A 20915-nucleotide genomic window follows, 5' to 3' on the forward strand; every position below is an offset into this window, starting at 1 on the left:
GTAGTCTACCCCACCATTTTGGAATGATGCAAAAAGCTGGATTTTGAAGTTCAATCATCCAGAAAAAGTGGATGTAAACTGGTCATGTTTTGAAAGGCTGGGCTTCAGATAAATGCAACTATCGAATGCAGGTTATGTTGGATGGGGTGTTTGGAGTGATAGGATCTGTTCTTGAACAGTTTCTTTTCCTGTGGTAAACACTAATAATTAACTAACATAAATAGAGATCCAAATGTCTTTTATGTAAATAGGGCAAATTAGGAACTCAAAAGTGAAGCTATGTAAGGAGACGGCATGGTGGAAGAATTATGAGAGTACTTAGAATTTGAATTAGCTTTATTGTCACACATATTCATATGATTACAATGAAGACTGTACAAGTTGCTGCTTACGCACCATTTTAGGTACAAAGGTCCCTAGGTCCAGCATTTTCAATTATAGTTCTTGGAAAAATAGAGAAGTAAAGAGGTTCCACATTGCAGATTTAGGAATAAATTATAAAATGAAGAAAAAGGAAGTTCAGAACAATGGTTTTCCAACCCAGTCCATGATGGCACCTAGCCTGCAGTCCACACCAGGCCTTAACTCCAGACCACACCTTGTTTCACCTCAAGGTTCACAAGGCCAGGAGATCATTCTGAAATCACCTCAAGACAGAAGTTCACATTGAGGCTATGCAAAGCTGAGAAACTGCTATTGTCCTGCCCAAATGGGCAGTGGGGAGATCACAACAGGCTAAGAGGATTCTACACTGGACTGGCAGACTGCCACGCCAGGCCAACAGACCGCCATTTTGGGCCAGGAGGTTACCATGCCAGGCCAAGGGGACACCTCCTTGAGTCTGTGTTGAAGTCAAGAGTTTGAGGGCCGGGAGGTCAGAGGCTGAGAAGAGGAGGAGAAAAAGATGAGAGAAAAAAAGAAAAGGAGCCGACAGAGCGGACAACCTCTCGCTGAAATATCCTACCCCGCCACCATCTTACTTTTCATCTGTCTGTCAAGACCACCGAGGGATGTGTGACAGAGCACTGGGGAAGAAAACATTCATATTAATAGAAGGATTGAGAATGAAGGGGCAGATTTGCAGTAATTGCCAAAAGAAGCAATGACAACATGAGGAAAAATATTTCACAGTGTGTGGTTGGGATCTGGAATGCACTGCCTGAGAATTTGATGGAATCAAAGCATTCAAAAGGAAATTAGACTGTTACCTAAAGAGAGAGATTCTACAGACTACATAGAGAAGTGAGTAATAACGTCAAGTGAATTGCATTTTTTGTCGAACCTGTGCAGGCATGATGAGCTGAATGGCCTCCTCCTGTGCTCAGTTCTTAGTTTCTGTGATATTTTCTTCTTAGCTTCAAACAGAAAACCAATCTGTTTGCAAGGATTCAGTGTTCTGCAGAGCAGATTTTTTTTTAATTACCTCTCTCAAGATATGTTGGAGCCCTACACAACTGCAATATTTTTTGAAGTTCAACCATCTAATAACAAATCTCCGTGCCAGGTGGAATTGGAACAACTGCACAAATAGTTTTCCTCATTTCATCCGGTGATCTACCATCCCCGCCCACAAACCACAAGCTCATAGTCTCCCAACCCTGCACAGCTCACTTCTACCTCCTTCCTAAAATCCATAAACAGCACTGCCTGGGCAGACCCGTTAATTCTGCCTGTTCCTGCCCCTCAGAACTCATCTCTTCCTGCCTCAACTAGATCTCGTAGTACTACCCCTTTACCTAACTTGACTCCATTTAGGTAGTAATCTGCCTTCCTGTTCTTGCCACCAAAGTGGATAACCACACATTTATTCACATTAAACTGCATCTGCTATGCATCCGTCCACTCACCTAGCCTGTCCAGGTCACCCTGTATTCTCCTAACATTCTCCTCACATTTCACCCTGCTACCCAGCTTTGTGTCATCAGCAAATTTGCTAATATTACTTTTAATACCTTCATCTATATCATTAATGTACATGGTAAAAAGCTGCAGTCCCAGCACTGATCCCTGCGGTACCCCACTGGTCACTGCCTGCCATTCCGAAAGGGAGCCGTTTATCACTACTCTTTGTTTCCTGTCGGCCAACCAATTTTCAATCCATGTCAGTATTTTGCCCCGAATACCATGTGCCCTAACTTTGCTCACTAACCTCCTATGTGGGACTTTATCAAAGGCTTTCTGAAAGTCCAGGTATACTACATCCACTGGATCTCCCTTGTCCATCTTCAGAGTTACATCCTCAAAAAATTTCAGAAGATTAGTCAAGCATGATTTCCCCTTCCTAAATCCATGCTGACTCTGACCTATCCTGTTACTGCTATCCAGATGTGTCGTAATTTCGTCTTTTATGATCGACTCCAGCATTTTTCCCACCACTGAGACTACCTGGTCTATAATTCTCTGTTTTCTCTCTCCCTCCTTTCTTAAAAAGTGGTACAACATTAGCCACCCTCCAATCTGCAGGAACTGATCCTGAATCTATAGAACATTGAAAAATGATCACCAATGCATCCACGATTTCTAGAGCCACCTCCTTCAGTACCCTGGAATGCAGACGATCAGGTGCCGGGGACTTATCAGCCTTCAGACCTAACAGTCTCTCCAACACCATTTCCTGCCTAATATAAATTCCTTCAGTTCAGGTCCTTCAGCCACTATTACATCTGGGAAATTACTCATGTCTTCCCCAGTGAACACAGATCTGAAGTACCAATTCAACTCTTCTGCCATTTCTTTGTTCCCTGTAATAAATTCACCCGTTTCTGTCTTCAAGGGCCCAATTTTAGTCTTAACCATTTTTTTTCTTTTCACATACCTAAAAAAGCTTTTACTATCCTCCTTTATATTTTTGGCCAGTTTACCTTCGTACCTTATTTTTTCTTTGCATATTTCCTTTTTAGTTATCCTCTGTTGTTCTTTAAAAGCTTCCCAGTCCTCCGATTTCCCACTCATCTTAGCTATGTTATACTTTTTCCCTTTTATATTTATATGGTCCTTAACTTCCCTTGTCAGCCACGGCCACCCCTGCCTCCCCTTAGGATCTTTCTTCCTCTTTGGAATGAACTGATCCTGCATCTTCTGCATTATACACAGAAATACCTGCCATTGTTGCTCCACTGCCATCCCTGCTAGGGTATTGCACCATTGAACTTTGGCTAGCTTCTCCCTCATAGCTCCATAGTTCCCCTTATTCAACTGAAATATTGTCACTTCTGATTTTACCCTCTCCCTTTCAAATTGCAGATTAAAGCTTATTGTATTGTGGTCACTACCTCCTAATGACCTTGTCTACTTATCCTATCCATGCCCCTCATGATTTTATGAGCCTCTATAAGGTCACCCGTCAGCCTCCGATGCTCCACGGAAAACAATCCCAATCCCAATCCACAGGTAAGTGACTCAGTGTTATTGACTCAGTGTTCTTGTTTTTGGAGAAAGTGTACAGTCATGGCAGCGCAGGCGGTGAAATGTTCCTCCTGCAGGATGTTTGAGGTAGGGGTGACCACCGATACTCCTGCCGACTTCGTCTGCAGGAAATGCAGTCAGATCCTGATCCTCACCGAACGAGTTAGGGAACTGGAACTGGAGTTGGATGAACTGAGGATTATTCGAGAGGCTGAGAGGGTGATTGATAGAAGCTACAGGGACATAGTTACGCCGGAGAACAGAGGTAGCTGGGTAACAGTTAGAGGTGGGAAGGGGAAGAAGCAGGCAGTGCAGGGTTCCCCTGTGGTCGTTCCCCTAAAAAATAAATATACAGCTTTGGAAACTGTTGGGGGGGACAGCGTTGCAGGTGTAAGCTGCAGTGAAGGGGTCTGTGGCTCTAAGACTCAGAAGGGAAAGGGGGAGAGGAGGAGAGCGCTAGTTATAGGGGACTCTCTAGTTAGAGGGACGGACAGGCGGTTCTGTGGACATGGGCGAGACTCACGGATGGTTTGTTGCCTCCCGGGTGCTAGGGTCCGAGACGTCTCAGACCGTGTCTTCAGAATCCTTAAGGGGGAGGGTGTGCAGCCAGAAGTCGTGGTGCACATTGGCACCAACGACATAGGTAGGAAGAGGGGTGGGGAGGTCATTCAAGAGCTCAAGGAGTTAGGCTGGAAGCTAAAAGCTAGGACAGACAGAGTCGTCATCTCTGGGTTGTTGCCGGTGCCACGTGACAGTGAGGCAAAGAATAGGGAGAGAGTGCAGTTGAACACGTGGCTGCAAGGCTGGTGTAGGAGGGAGGGCTTCAGATATTTGGACAATTGGACTGCATTCTGGGGAAGGTGGGACCTGTACAAACAGGACGGGTTGCACCTGAACCAGAAGGGCACCAATATCCTGGGGGGTAGGTTTGCTAGCACTCTTCGGGGGGGTTTAAACTAATTTGGCAGGGGGATGGGATCCGGACTTGTAGTCCAGCAAGTAGGTTAGCTGTTTGTCAGGATGCCCAAGACTGTAGGGAGGCTGTGGAGAAGGTAGCACTGACAGGGACTACTTGCGGACACAGAGATGGGCTCAAGTGCGTATACTTCAACGCAAGGAGTATCAGAAATAAGGTGGGTGAACTTAAGGCGTGGATCGGTACCTGGGACTACGATGTTGTGGCCATCACGGAAACATGGATAGATGTAGGACAGGAATGGCTGTTGGAGGTTCCTGGTTACAGGTGTTTCAGTAAGATTAGGGAGGGTGGGAAAAAAGGAGGGGGGTGGCATTGCTAATTAGAAATGGTATAACGGCTGCAGAAAGGAAGTTTGAAGGGGATCTGCCTCTGGAGGTAGTATGGGCTGAAGTCAGAAATAGGAAAGGTGCAGTCACCTTGTTGGGTGTTTACTATAGGCCCCCCAATAGCAGCAGAGATGTGGAGAAACAGATTGGGAAACAGATTTTGGAAAGGTGCAGAAGCCACAGGGTCGTAGTCATGGGCGACTTCAACTTCCCAAATATTGATTGGAAGCTCTTTAGATCAAGTAGATTGGATGGGGCGGTGTTTGTGCAGTGTGTCCAGGAAGCTTTTCTAACGCAGTATGTAGATTGTCCAACCAGAGGGGAGGCCATATTGGATTTGGTACTCGGTAATGAACCGGGACAAGTGGTGGGCTTGTTAGTGGGTGAACATTTTGGTGATGGTGATCACAATTCTGTGACTTTCACCTTGGTTATGGAGAGAGATAGGTGCGCACAACAAGGTAGATTTTATAATTGGGGGAAGGGAAATTACGATGCTGTAAGGCAGGATTTGAGGAGCATACGTTGGGAGCATAGGCTGTCAGGGAAGGATGTGGTGGAAATGTGGAACTTTTTCAAAGAGCAGATACGACGTGTCCATGATATGTATGTACCTATCAGGCAGGAAAGAAATGGTCGTGTGAGGGAGCCTTGGTTGACGAGAGAGGTTGAATGTCTGGTAAAGAGGAAGAAGGAGGCTTACATAAGGTTGAGGAAACAGGATTCAGACAGAGCAGTGGAGGGATACAGGATAGCCAGAAGGGACCTGAAGAAAGGGATTAGGAGAGCTAAGAGAGGGCATGAAAAATCGTTGGCGGATAGGATCAAGGATAACCCCAAGGCATTTTATGCGTATGTGAGAAACCTGAGAATGACGAGAACGAGGGTAGGTCCGATCAAGGACAGTAGTGGGAGACTGTGTATTGAGTCGGAAGAGATAGGAGAGGTCTTGAACAAGTACTTCTCTTCAGTATTTACGAACGAGAGGGACCATATTGTAGAAGAGGAGAGTGTGAAATGGACTGGTAAGCTAGAAGAGATACCTGTTAGGAAGGAAGATGTGTTGGACATTTTGAACAACTTGAGGATAGACAAGTCCCCCGGGCCTGACGGGATATATCCTAGGATTATGTGGGAAGCAAGAGAGGAAATTGCAGTACCGTTGGCAATGATCTTCTCGTCTTCACTGGCAACGGGGGTGGTACCAGGGGACTGGAGAGTAGCGAATGTTGTGCCCCTGTTCAAAAAAGGGAATAGGGATAACCCCGGGAATTACAGGCCTGTTAGTCTTACTTCTGTGGTAGGCAAAGTAATGGAAAGGGTACTGAGGGATAGGATTTATGAGTATCTGGAAAGACACTGCTTGATTAGGGACAGCCAGCACGGATTTGTGAAGGGTAGGTCTTGCCTTACAAGTCTTATTGAATTCTTCGAGGAGGTGACCAAGCATGTGGATGAGGGAAGAGCAGTGGATGTAGTGTACATGGATTTTAGTAAGGCATTTGATAAGGTTCCCCATGGTAGGCTTATGCGGAAAGTCAGGAGGCATGGGATAGAGGGAAATTTGGCCAATTGGATAGAAAACTGGCTAACCGGTCGAAGGCAGAGAGTGGTGGTAGATGGCAAATATTCAGCCTGGAGCCCAGTTACAAGTGGAGTTCCGCAGGGATCAGTTCTGGGTCCTCTGCTGTTTGTAATTTTTATTAATGACTTAGATGAGGGAGTCGAAGGGTGGGTCAGTAAATTTGCAGATGATACGAAGATAGGTGGAGTTGTGGACAGTGAGGAGGGCTGTTGTCGGCTGCAGAGGGACTTAGATATGATGCAGAGCTGGGCTGCGGAGTGGCAGATGGAGTTCAACCCTGCCAAGTGTGAGGTTGTCCATTTTGGAAGAACAAATAAGAATGCGGAATACAGGGTTAATGGTAGGGTTCTTAGTCAGGTGGAGGAACAGAGGGATCTTGGGGTCTATGTACATAGATCTTTGAAGGTTGCCACTCAGGTGGATAGAGTTTGTAAGAAGGCCTATGGAGTATTATCGTTCATTAGCAGAGGGATTGAATTCAAGAGTCGTGAAGTGATGTTGCAGCTGTACAGGACTTTGGTTAGGCCACAGTTGGAGTACTGTGTGCAGTTCTGGTCGCCTCACTTTAGGAAAGATGTGGAAGCTTTGGAGAGGGTGCAGAGAAGATTTACCAGGATGTTGCCTGGAATGGAGAGGAAGTCGTACGAGGATAGGTTGAGAGTTCTCGGCCTTTTCTCGTTGGAACGGCGAAGGATGAGGGGTGACTTGATAGAGGTTTATAAGATGATCAAAGGAATAGATAGAGTAGACAGTCAGAAACTTTTTCCCCGGGTACAACAGAGTGTTACAAGGGGACATAAATTTAAGGTGAAGGGTGGAAGGTATAGGGGAGATGTCAGGGGTGGGTTCTTTACCCAGAGAGTGGTGGGGGCATGGAATGCGCTGCCCGTGGGAGTGGTAGAGTCGGAATCATTGGCGACCTTTAAGCGGCATTTGGATAGGTACATGGATGGGTACTTAATCTAGGTTAGAAGTTCGGCACAACATCGTGGGCCGAAGGGCCTGTTCTGTGCTGTATTGTTCTATGTTCTATGTTTTATGTTCTATTCAGCCTCTCCCTATAGCTCAAACCCTCCAACCTTGGTAACATCCTTGGAAATCGTTTCTGAACCCTTTCAAGTTTTGCAACATCCTTCCGATAGGAGGGAGACCAGAATTGCACACAATATTCCAAAAGTGGCCTAACTGATGTGCTGTACAGCCGCAACATGAGCTCCCAACTCCTCCACACAATGCTCTGACCAATAAAGGAAAGCATACCAAACGCCACCTTCCCTATCCCATCTACCTGCGACTCTACTTGCAAGGAACTATGAATCTGCACTCCAAAGTCCCTTTGTTCAACACTTCCCAGGAGCTTACCATAAGTGTATAAGTCCTGCTTTGATTGGCCTTTCAAAAATGCAGCACCTCACATTTATTTAAATTAAACTCCATCTGCCACTCCTCAGCCCATTGGCCCATCTGATCAAGATCCCGTTGTACTGTGAGGTAACCCTCGCTGTCCACTACACCTCCAAGTTTGATGTCATCTGCAAACTTACTAAGTATACCTCCTACTTTAATATAAATGATAAAAACCAGTGGACCCAGCACTGGTCCTTATGGCACACCACTGGTCACAGGCTTCCAGTCTGAAAAGCAGCCCTCCACCACTATCTTTTGTCTTCCACCTTCGATCCAGTTCTGTATCCAAGTGGCTAGTTCTCAAAGTCAAGAAAGCCATGTTGACTATCCCTAATCAGTCCTTGCCTTTCCAAATATATGTAAATCCTGTCCCTCAGAATTCCCTCCAACAACTTGCCCACCGCCGATGTCAGGCTCACTGGTCTGTAGTTCGTTGGCTTCTCCTTACCACCCTTCTTAAACAGTAGCACCACATTAGCCAACCTCCAGTCTTCCGGCACCTCACCTGTGAGCATTGATGATACAAATATCTCTGCAAGAGGCCCAGCAATTACTTCCCTAGCTTCCCTCAAAGTTCTAGGGTACACCTGATCTGGTCCTAGGCATTTGTCCACTTTTATGTGTTTTAAGACATCCAGCACCTTCTCTGTAATATGCACATTATTTCCCTTTAGCTAGGAAAGACCTAAATAGAGAACTAAGAAGAGCCAGGAGGGGACATGAGAAGTTGTTGGCTGATAGGTTCAAGGAAAACCCTAAAGCTTTCTATAGATATATCAGGAATAAAAGGATGACTAGAGAAAGATTAGGGCCAATCAAGGATAGTAGTGGAAAGTTGTGCAAGGAGTCCAAGGAGATAGGGGAAGGACGAAATGAATATTTTTCGTCGGTATTCACACTGGAAATAGACAATGTTGTCAAGGAGAATACTGAGATACAGGCTACTAGACTAGAAGGGATTGAGGTTCACAAGGAGGAGGTGTTAGCAATTCTGAAAAATGAAAGTAGATAAGTCCCCTGGACCGGATGGGATTTGTCCTGGGATTCTCTGAGAAGGCGAGGAGATTGCAGAGCATTTGGCTTTGATCTTTATTGTCATTGTCTACAGGAACAGTGCCAGAAGACTGGAGGATAGCAAATTTGTCCACTCGTTCAAGAAGGGGAGTAGAGACAACCCTGGTAATTATAGACCAGTGAGCTTTACTTCGGTTGTGGGTAAAGTGTTGGAAAGGGTTAGAAGAGATGGGATTTATAATCAGCTAGAGAGGAATACGTTGATTAAGGATAGTCAACACAGTTTTGTGAAGGGTAGGCCATGCCTCTCAAACCTTATTGAATTCTTTGAGAAGGTGACTAGACAGGTGGATGAGGGTAAAGCGTGGTTTTACATGGATTTCAGTAAGGCATTTGATAAGGTTCCCGAAGGTAGGCTATTGCAGAAAATGCGGAGGTATGGGATTGAGGGTGATTTAGCAATTTGGATAAGAAATTGGCTAGCTGAAAGAAGACAGAGGATAGTGGTTGATGGAAAATGTTCATCCTGGAGTCCAGTTACTAGTGGTGTACTGCAAGGGGCCACTGCTGTTTGTCATTTTTATAAAAGACCTGTAAATATGCGGATGACACTAAGGTCAGTGGAGTTTTCGATAAGTGCAGAAGTATGTTCAGGTGACAGAGGGACAGAGATAAGCTGCAGAGCGGGCTGAGAGGTGGCAAATGGAGTTTAATGCGGAAAAGTGAAAGATTATACACTTTGGAAGGAGCAACAGGAATGCGGAATGCTGAGCTAGTGGTGTGATTCTTGGCAGTGTAGATGAGCAGAGAGATCTCACAATCCATGTACGTAGATCCCTGAAAATTGCTAGGATTCTTAAGAAGGCGTAAGGTGTGTTAGCTTTTATTGGTAGAGGAATTGAATTTTGGAGCCACAAGGTCATGGTGCAGCTATACAAAACACTGGTTATTGCACTTGGTTATTGCATACAGTTCTGGTCTATAGGAAGGATGTGGAAGCTTTGGAAAGAGTTCAGAGGCAATTTACTAGATGTTGCCTGGTATGGAGGGAAGGTCTTATGAGGAAAGGCTGAGGAAAGTTTGAGAGGTGACTTAATTAAGACATACAAGATAATTAGAGGGTTAGATAGAGTGGACAGTGAGAGCCTTTTTCCTCGGATTTTGATGGCTAACTCGAGAGGACATAGCTTTAAATTGAGGAGTGATAGATATAGGACAGATGTCAAAGGCAGTTTCTTTACTTAGAGAGTAATAAGGGCGTGGAAGCCCTGGCTGCAGCAGGAGTAGATTTGGTTCCACAGGTCAGCGCTATATTGAGGGCCAAAGGGCCCGTACTGCACTGTAATGTTCTATGTTCTCCACATTCTATATCTTCAAAGTCCTCCTCCACAGTAAACACTGATGCAAAATACTCATTTAGTATCGTCCCCCCATCTCCTGTGGTTCCACACAAAGGCCACCTTGCTGATCTTTAAGGGGTCCTATTCTCTCCCTAGTTACCCTGTTGTTCTTAATATATTTATAAAATCCCTTTGGATTCTCCTCAATCCTATTTGCCAAAGCTATCTCATGTCCCCTTTTTGCTGTCCTGATTTCCCTCTTAAGTATACTCCTACTGCCTTTATACTCTTCTAAGGATTCACTCGATCTCTGCTATCGATACCTGCATATGCTTCCTCCTTTTTCTTGACCAAAACCTCAATTTCTTTAGACATCCAGCGGCACGGTGGCACAGTGGTTAGCACTGTTGCCTCACAGCGTCAGAGACCCGGGTTCAATTCCTGCCTCAGGCGACTGACTGTGTGGAGTTTGCACGTTCTCCCCGTGTCTGCGTGGGTTTCCTCCGGGTGCTCCGGTTTCCTCCCACCATCCAAAGATGTGCAGGGTCAGATGAATTGGCCATACTAAATTGCCTGTAGTGTTAGGTAAGGGGTAAGTGTAGGGGTATGGGTGGGTTTCGCTTCGGCGGGTCGGTGTGGACTTGTTGGGCCGAAGGGCCTGTTTCCACACTGTAATCTAATCTAATCTAATCTAATCTAATCTAATCTAATCTAATCTAATTCCTTACACCTACCAGCCTTTCCTTTCACCCTGACAGGAACATACTGTCTCTGGACTCATCTCATTTTTGAACACTTCTCATTTTCCAGCCATCACTTTACCTGCTAACATCTGCCCCCAATCAACTTTTGAATGTTCTTGCATAATACTGTCAAAATGGGCCTTCTTCCAATGTAGAACTTCAACTTTTAGATCTGGTCTATCCTTTTCCATCACTATTTTAAAGCTAATTGAATTCAGAAAAAAATGCCTGAACCGTCCTCGTCCACCACCACCCTCCTCTGCCTGGCTGAGCTTGTCCTCACCCTGAACAACTTCTCTTTTAATTTCTCCCACTTTCTTCAGGCCAGGGGATGGCCATGGGATGGCCATGGGTACCTGCATTGGCCCTAGTTATGCCTATGTCTTTGTGGGGTACATGGAACATTTGTTGTTCCAGTCCCATTTTGGTCCCTACCCATTACTCCCTCTCTGATATATCATTGTTATCTTTGGTGCTACTTCCCCCTCTTGCCCAGAATTGGAAAGGTTTATTAATTTTGCTTACATTTCCATCCTGCCCTCACCTTTACCTGTTCCATCTCTGACTCCTCCCCTCCCTTCCTTGACATTTCAGTTCCCTTTTCTGGGGATAGGCTGGCCACCAATATCCACTACAACCCCACTGACTCCTGCAGATACCTTGATTATGCATCCTCATTCCCTGCTTCCTATAAAGACTCCATTCCATTCTCTCAGATCCTCCTCTTGCATCGATTCGGCCAGTTCCACCACAGAACACACCAGATGGCCTACTTTAGAGATCGCAATTTCCCTTCTCATGTGGTTGAAGATCCCCTCCAACGCATCTCATCCACATCCCGCACCTCCGCCCTCAAACCCCCCCCCCTCCAACCATAACAAGACAGAGCCCCCCAGTCTTCACTTTCCACCTTACCACCCTTAGCATTAACCATATCATCCATTGACATTTCCACCACCTCCAAACGGACCCCACCACCAGGGATATATTTCCCTCCCCACCCCTTTCCGCAAGACCATTCCCTCCGTGACTACCTGGTCAGGTCCACGCCCCCCAACAGACTACCCTCCCATCCTGGCACCCTTCCCTGCCACTGCAGGAATTGCAAAACCTGCACCCACACCTCCTCCCTCATCACTATCCAAGGCCGCAAAGGAGCCTTCCACATCCATCAGAGTTTCATATCCAGAGGATCATTAGCCATCATTTCCGCCACCACCAGACACCAATGTTATTTATTGTATCCGTTGCTCCCGATGCGGTCTCCTCTACATTGGGGAGACTGGACATCTCCTAGCAGAGCGCTTTAGGGAACATCTCTGAGACATCTGCACCAATCAACCCCACTCCCTGTGGCCCAACATTTCAACTCCCCCTCCCACTCTGCCGAGGATATGCAGGTCCTGGGCCTCCCCCACCACCGCTCCCTCACCAACCGACGCCTGGAGGAAGAATACCTCATCTTCCGCCTCAGAAACTTCAACCCAGGGCATCAATATGGACTTCACCAGCTTCCTCATTTCCCCTACCTCCGCCTTGCCTCCGTTCCAACCTTCCAGCTCAGCACTGTCTTCATGACCTGTTCTACCTGGCAATCTCCCTTCCCATCTATTCACTCCACCCTCCTCTCTGACCTATCTCCTCCATCCCCACCCCCATTCACCTATTGTACTCTTTGCTACCTTCTCCTCAGCCCCCGCCCCCCATTTATCTCTCCACTCTGGAGGCACCCTTCCTCTATTCCTGATGAAGTGTTTTTGCCTGAAATGTTGATTTTCCTGCTCCTCGGATGCTGCCTGACCTGCTGTGCTTTTCCAGCACCGCTCTGATCTAAACTCTGTTCTAATGATGCCAACTTCAACAAGGGCGCCTCCAAAATGCCCACCTTCTTCCTCAAACAAGGATTCTCCAGCACCATAGTTGACAGGGCCTTCAGCCAGGTATGACCCATCTCCCACACTTCCGCCCTCACCCTTCCTCTTCCATCCTAAAACAACTTGTCCTCACCTACCATCCCACCAGTATTCACATCCAGAGGATCATTAGCCATCATTTCCGCCACCACCAGATACACATTCCCCTCTCCTCCCTTGTCAACCTTCCATAAGGACCGTTCACACTCAGACACCTTGATCCACTCATCCTTCACTCTCAACCCGCATCTCCCCCACCTCCACAGCCCCACGTCGTCTTTTCCCTGCAACCATACAAGGAGTATACCTACCTGTTTACTTCGTCCCTCCTCAGTATCTGAGGGCTCAAATGCACCTTCCAAGTGAAGCAGTGCTTTATCTGCACTTCACTCAATCTTGTCTCGTTTTTGCTCCTCTTCCCTACATTGGGGAAACGAAGTGAAGACTTGGTGACTGCTTTGCAAACACGTATGTTCTCGCCAATAAAATGACCCTGAGCTTCCAGTTGCCTGACACTTCGACACACCACCCTGTTCCCTGGCCAACATCTGTATCTCAGGCGAGCTACAGTGCTCCAGTGAAGCTCAGTGCAAACTATAAGAACAGCACCTCGTTTTCCAGTTGGGAATCCTTCTGGACTCAATTTTTAGTTGAGCAGTTTTAAGGCTTGAGGCACCTTCTCCCATGTCCCTACCCCAACCCCCACACACCAGACCTTGTTATCACAACCCATTGGTAGCCACTAATAGTCCCCATTAGCAGCTATTCATTCTCCCAGGCTGACCATTATCCACTCCCTTGTTTGTCCAACTGTTTGTCTTTTTCTTTGGGCTATATCTCCACCTATCATTGACTCCTTACTACCTCTCTCCACCCTATCTTCTGCATAAAAAAAAAACTTTTTCCTAGTTACAATCAGTTCTGAGGAAGGGTCACTGGACCTGAAACATTAGAACATAGAACAATACAGGGTAGAACAGGCCCTTCAGACCTCGATGTTGTGCCAACCTGTGAACTATTCTCAGTTCGTTCCACTACACTATCCTAAAATCATCCATGTGCTTATCTAAGGATTGTTGAAATCTCCCTAATGGGGCTGAGTTGACTACATTAGCAGATAGAGCATTCCACGCGCTTACCACTCTCTGTGTAAAGAACCTGCCTCTGACATCTGTCTTAAAGCTATCACCCCTCAATTTGTAGTTATGCCCCCGGCACGGTGGCACAGTGGTTAGCACTGCTGCCTCACAGCGCCTGAGACCCGGGTTCAATTCCCGACTCAAGCGACTGACTGTGTGGAGTTTGCACATTCTCCCCGTGTCTGCGTGGGTTTCCTCCGGGTGCTCCGGTTTCCTCCCACAGTCCAAAGATGTGCAGGTCAGGTGAATTGGCCATGCTAAATTGCCCATAGTGTTAGGTGAAGGGGTAAATGTAGGGGAATGGGTGGGTTGCGCTTCGGTGGGTCAGTGTGGACTTGTTGGACCAAAGGGCCTGTTTCCACACTGTAATGTAATCTAATCTAATCGTACATGCTGATGACATCATCCTAGGAAAAAGACTTCCACTGTCCACCCTATCTAATCCTCTGATCATCTTGTATGTCTCTATCAAATCTCCTCTTCGCCTTCTTGCCAATGAGAACAGGTACAAGTCTCTCAGCCTTTCCTCATAAGACCTTCCCTCCAGACCAGGCAACATCTTGGTAAATCTCCTCTGCACCTTTTCCAATGCTTCCACATCCTTCCCGAAATATGGGGACCAGAACTGTACACAATATTGCAAGTGCGGCCGCACCAGCGTTTTGTATCGTTGCAGCGTGATATTGCAGCTCCGGAACTCAATCCCTGTACGAATGAAACCTAACACACCGTATGCCTTCTTAACACCACTATCCACCTGGGTGGCAACTTTCAGGGATCTATGTACATGGACTCCAAGATCCCTCTGCACATCCATACTACCAAGAATCTTTCCATTGAGCCAGTACTCTGCCTTCCTGTTATTCTTCCCAAAGAGCATCACATTTAGCTGCATTGAACTGCATTTGCCACCTCTCAGCCCAATTCTGCAGTTTATCCAAGTCCCTCTGCAACCTGTAACATTCTTCCACACTGTCCACGACTCCACCGACTTTAGTGTCGTCTGCAAATTTACTAATCCATCCACCTATGCCTGCGTCTAAGTCATTTATAAAAATGACAAACAGCAGTGGTCCCAAAACAGATCCTTGTGGCACACCACTAGTAACCAGACTCCAGGCTGAATATTTTCCATCAACCACCACTCGCTGCCTTCTTTCAGAAAGCCAGTTTCTAATCCAAACTGCTAAATCAGCCTCAATTCCATGCCTTTGCATTTTCTCCAACAACCTAACTCTGATTTCTGTCCACATGCTAGGAGAAAGTGAGAACTGCAGATGCTGGAGAGTCAGAGTCAAAACATTCCTGATGAGGGGCTTATGCTCAAAACGTCAACTCTCCTACTCCTCGGATGCTGCCAGACCTGCTGAACTTTTCTCGCAATTTCTGTTTTTGTTTCTGATTTCCAGCATCCGCAGTTCTTTTGGTTTTTAATGAGTTTTGTTTTTGCTTCACTTCACCCATATCATTTCTGGGTCACATGGGCACTTGCAAACTAATGATGATATCACCAAGAAATAAATTTCCCCCTCTCAGAATACTCAACAATTTCACTTTGGCCTGAAAGGGAATGTGGTGCAAGAAGAAATTGCGGGCTTTTCTTAAAGTATAGGTATTATCAGCAGTGATTAAGAGGGTTGGTGGAGGTAGATTAGATTAGATTAGATTCCCTACAGTGTGGAAATAGGCCATTTGGCCCAAAGAATCCACATCGACCCTCTGAAGAGTAACCCACCCAGACCCATTTCCCTCCACCTAACACTATGGGCAATTTAGCATGGCCAAGTTACCTGACCCACACATCTTTGGATTAGAACATAGAACAGTACAACACAGAACAGGCCCTTCAGCCCACGATGTTGTGCCGACCATTGATCTTCATGTAAGGTAAACCTAATGTACGAACCCTCAAATTTCTGTGACCATATGCATGTCCAGCAGTCTCTTAAATATCCCCAATGACCTCGCTTCCACAACTGCTGCTGGCAACGCATTCCATGCTCTCTCAACTCTCTGCGTAAAGAACCCGCCTCTGACATCCCCTCTATACTTTCCTCCAAACAGCTTAAAACTATGACCCCTCGTGTTAACAATTTCTGCCCTGGGAAAAAGTCTCTGGCTATCAACTCAATATATGCCTCTCATTATCTTGTACATCTCAATTAGGTCCCCTCTCTTCCTTCTTTTTCCAATGAAAAAAGTCCGAGCTCAGTCAACCTCTCTTCGTAAGATAAGCCCTCCATTCCAGGCAGCATCCTGGTAAACCTCCTCTGAACCCTCTCCAAAGCATCCACATCTTTCCTATAATAGGGCGACCAGAACTGGACACAGTATTCCAAGTGGGGTCTAACCAAATAAATTTCCCTGTATCCCATTCCTCCTGACCTTCTGAATGAGCCTACCATGGGGAACCTTATCAAATGCCTTGCTGAAGTCCATATACACCACATCCACTGCTCGACCTTCATCAACTTGTCTAGTAACATCCTCAAAGAACTCAGTAAGGGGCATGACCTGCCCCTCTCAAAGCCGTGCTGACTGCCTTTAATCAAGCCATGCTTTTCCAAATGGTCATAAATCCTATCCCTCCGAATCCTTTCAGACGTTGCAGACGACAGACGTGAGACTGACTTATCTGTAGTTGCCGGGGATTTCCCTGTTTCCTTTCTTGAAGAGAGGAATTACATTTGCCTCCCTCCAGTCCTCAGGTACAACTCCGGTGGAGAGCGAGGATGCAAAGATCTTCGCAAGCGGCGAAGCAATCACGATTCTCGCTTCCCAAAGCAGCCGAGGACAAATCTGGTCAGGCCCTGGCGACTTGTCAATTGTGGAAGGAAACTGGAGCACCCAGAGGAAACCCACACAGACACAGGGAGAATGCGCAAACCTTCAAAAGAAAATTGGATAATAACCAGAAGAGAAGAAATGGCAGCACTGCAAGGAAAATATGGGGCTACATTGCAGTTACAGAGAGTCAGTACAGACACAATGGACCAAATACTTACCTCTGGCCTATAACCATTCTATAATTTTTAAGCTGCTCCTATCTACAGGAAGCAACAAAGTATTTCAATTCCTTTAAGATTTTCTTGTTTGAGTTAATGCTAACAGATTATAAAGTTACTTCCTCACACAGAAAATATTTTATTGTCTAAAATGAATTTTGAAAAGAGGCAGACTGTAATAGAGAATTGCAGGAATAGCTCTGTATTGTTTCCTTGCATTCATAATTTGTTTTGATGTTTAGGGCCAGGTGCAAAGTGGATTACGGTCTGGAATCCGTATTGCACAGGGAACATATTTCCGAGTTACGCTGCTGAAAGCAATTCCTGTACAAGTGGATGGAGAACCTTGGATTCAGTCACCAGGGCATATTATTATATCTGCTGCTGGGCCGAAGGTATGAGGATGAAAGGCATGGTTTATTTGGAGAAACCAGTGTTGAATAATGTGCTACATTTTAGATTAATGACAAAACATCGATAAATGGGAATATGGCTGACCTTGAAAAGAGTAGGAGGGAAATTTTACGTAAATGCTGCCAAGGATGAATTTTAAAAGTCTGTAGATTGTAACATGGATGAAATGTTTACTAAAGATTTGGGTGTTGAAATTGTGAAAATGTCACTGCTCTGTTCAAAATTGCTCACATTTAATCTTTTACATTGTTTTATGAAATCTATTACTAAAGGACAGGATGAAATAGTGACTGGTGTCGTGGAGCAGATTAAAGCTGGAGGGGGAAGACGGAGTGAGAGGGGCTTGGGGACAACTTGACGAGAGGGCATGGGGACGACAGGGTGAGAGGAAGATACTCTGGAACTCACTGCCTGTAAGAGTGATAAAGGCAAAAATCCTGACAGTATTTGAGAAGTGTTTGGCTTTGCACGTGGGATGCCAAGGCATACAAGACTATGACACAAGTGAGGACTGCAGATGCTGGAAATCAGAGTCTAGATTAAAGTGGGCTGATTTAGGGCTTTTGCCCGAAATGTTGATTTTCCTGCTCCTCAGATGCTGCCTGAACTGCTGTGCTTTTCCAACACCACTCTAATCTATACAAGACTATGGGCCAAGTGCTAGAAAATGGGGTTAGACTAGTTAGGTGGTTAATTTTGACCAGTGAAAAAGACAATTCTCTGCACTGTAGATCTCTGTGACTCTAGAGGGTGAGAGGAAGATGGGATCTGAGAGAGTTATCATTTAGGGGTGATGATGGTGCAGTTGTAATGTCATTGGAGTAGTAATACAGTGGCCCTCAAATATGATCTGGAGACATGGGTTCAAGTCCCATTAATGAATCCCAGAGAATTTCAATCAATTAATTGATACATTTGGATTGAAAAAGCCATCCTTAGTAAAGATGACCTTATGTGTACTGGATTGTTATAAAATCCCACCCGATTTACTGTTGCATTTGCTTAGCAATTACCTGCTGACATTCATTTTGGGTTCTGCCAAAATCACTCAACTATTGACTTCACTACCTCTTGGATCAAACATGGACAAAAGAGGTAAATCCAGAGGTGAGGTGAGTAACAGCCCTTGACATTAAGGCCACATTTGACCGAGTGTGGCAAAACTGGAATCGATACGAATTGAGAATAACTCTCTGCTGATTGGAGCTATATTCAGCACATAGGAAGATAGTAATGGCTGTTGGAGGTCAGTCATCTCAGCTCAGGACATCTGTGCAGGAGTTCCTCACGGTAGTATCCTAGACCCAACCATCTTCAGCTACTTCATCAATGACCTTCCCTCCATCATCAGGCTAGAAGTGGGGATGTTTGTCAATGATTGCACAATGTTCAGCACCATTCGCAACTCCTCCGATACTAAAGCAGTCCATCTCCAAGTGCAACAAGATGTGGATAATATCCATGCTTGGGCTGAGAGGTGGCAGGTGACATTTTCACCACCCACTTGCCAAGCAGTGATATGTGACAATCTAACCAGCATCTTCAACATTCAACAGTATTACTATCTCTACATCACCCTCCATATCAATACCCTGGGAGTTACTATTGACAAGAAACTGACTCGGGCTGAAAAATGTGTTGCTGGAAAAGCGCAGCAGGTCAGGCAGAATCCAAGGAGCAGGGGAATCGACGTTTCGGGCATAAGCCCTTATTCAGGAATGAGGAAGGTGTGCCAAGCAGGCACGTCAAAGGTAGGGAGGAGGGACTTGGGGGAGGAGCGTTGGGAATGCGATAGGTGGAAGGAGGTTAAGGTGAGGGTGATAGGCCGTAGAGGGGGTGGGGGCGGAGAGGTCGGGAAGAAGATTGCAGGTCAAGAAGGTGCTGAATCCGGGAGTTGGGACTGTGATAAGGTGGGGGAGGGGAAATGAGGAAACTGGAGAAATCTGAGTTCATCCCTTGTGGTTGGAGGGTTCCGAGGCGGAAGATGAGGTGCTCTTCCTCCAGGCGTCGTGTGGCCAGGGTCTGGCGATGGAGGAGGCCAAGGACCTGCATGTCCTTGGTGGAGTGGGAGGGGGCAGTTGGGTTGGTTGGTGCGGGTGTCCCAGAGGTGTTCCCTGAAACGTTCCGCTAGTAGGCGGCCTGTCTCCCGAATGTAGAGGAGACCACATCGGGTACAGCGGATACAGTAAATGATGTGTGTGGAGGTGCAGGTGAATTTGCGACGGATATGGAAGGATCCATTGGGGCCTTGGAGGAAGGTGAGGGGGGATGTGTGGGCGCACGTTTTGCACTACTTGCAGTTTTCTTTTAGATTAGATTACTTACAGCGTGGAAACAGGCCCTTCGGCCCAACAAGTCCACACCGACCCGCCGAAGCGCACCCATCCAGACCCATTCCCCTACATTTACCCCTGCCCCTAACACTACGGGCAATTTAACATGGCCAATTCACCTAACCTGCACATTTTTGGACTGTGGGACGAAACCGGGACACCTGGAGGAAACCCATGCAGACACGGGGAGAATGTGCAAACTCCACACAGTTAGTTGCCTGAGGCGGGAATTGAACCCAGGTCTCTGGCGCTGTGAGGCAGCAGTGCTAACCACTGTGCCATCGGTTGCAGGGGAAGATGCCGGGAGTGGAGGTTGGGTTGGTGGGGGGGGTGGGGGAGGTGGATCTGACGAGGGAGTCACGGAGGGAGTGGTCTCTCCAGAACGCTGATAGGGGTGGGGAGGGAAATATATCCCTGGTGGTGGAGTCTGTTTGGAGATGACGGAGGATGATACGATGTATCCGGAGGTTGGTGGGGTGGAAGGGGACCAATGGGGTTCTGACCTGGTGGCGATTGGAGGGGCGGGGTTCAAGGGCGGAGGTGCAGGAAGTGGAGGAGATGCGGTGGAGAGCATCGTCGACCACGTTGGAGGGGATGCATTGTATCCTCCTCCGTCATTTCCGCCACCTCCAAACAGACCCCACCACCAGGGATATATTTTCCTCCCCACCCCTATTAGTGTTCCGGAGAGACCACTCCCTCCGCGACTCCCTCGTCAGGTCCATACCCCCCACCAACCCAACCTCCACTCCTGGCACCTTCCCCTGCAACCGCAAGAAGCGCAAAAGTTGCGCCACCGACTCCCACAGCTACCTAGATTACACCTCCTCCCACCCTGCCCCTCAAAAAACACCACCCCATATTCCCAATTCCATCGCCTCCGCCGCATCTGCTCCCAGGAGGACCAATTCCACTACCGAACAACACAGATGGCCTCCTTCTTCAAAGACCGCAATTTCCCCTTCGACGTGGTCGACGATGCTCTCCACTGCATCACCTCCACTTCCCGCACCTCCGCCCTTGAACCCTGCCCCTCTGATCGCCACCAAGACTGAACCCCACTGGCCCTCACCTTCCACCCCACCAACCTCCAGATACATCGTATCATCCTCCGTCATTTCCGCCACATCCAAACAGACCCCACCACCAGGGATATATTTCCCTCCCCACCCCTATCAGTGTTCTGGAGAGACCACTCCCTCCGCGACTCCCTCGTCAGATCCACACCCCCACCAACCCAACCGCCACTCCCGGCACCTTACCATGTAACTGCAAGAAGTGCAAAACTTGCGCCCACATCTCTCCCCTTACC

The 20915-nt window shown here is 46.9% G+C and overlaps 1 protein-coding gene across 3 annotated transcripts in view; it reads left to right on the plus strand.

Moving 5' to 3' along the window:
• Window positions 1-20915, plus strand: part of dgkq (diacylglycerol kinase theta) — a 176524-nt gene that overhangs the window by 147595 nt on the left and 8014 nt on the right. For all 3 annotated transcript variants that reach the window (XM_087979837.1, XM_087979839.1, XM_087979838.1), the window contains one exon: window positions 17099-17251. In XM_087979837.1, the coding sequence (XP_087835963.1) occupies window positions 17099-17251 (153 nt within the window). The remainder of the gene's footprint in view (window positions 1-17098; window positions 17252-20915) is intronic.

This window comes from Chiloscyllium plagiosum, unplaced genomic scaffold (assembly GCF_037043375.1).
Source record: "Chiloscyllium plagiosum isolate Xiang-an unplaced genomic scaffold, Cpla_swu_hap1 HiC_scaffold_36, whole genome shotgun sequence".
Taxonomy (NCBI): Eukaryota; Metazoa; Chordata; class Chondrichthyes; order Orectolobiformes; family Hemiscylliidae; genus Chiloscyllium; species Chiloscyllium plagiosum.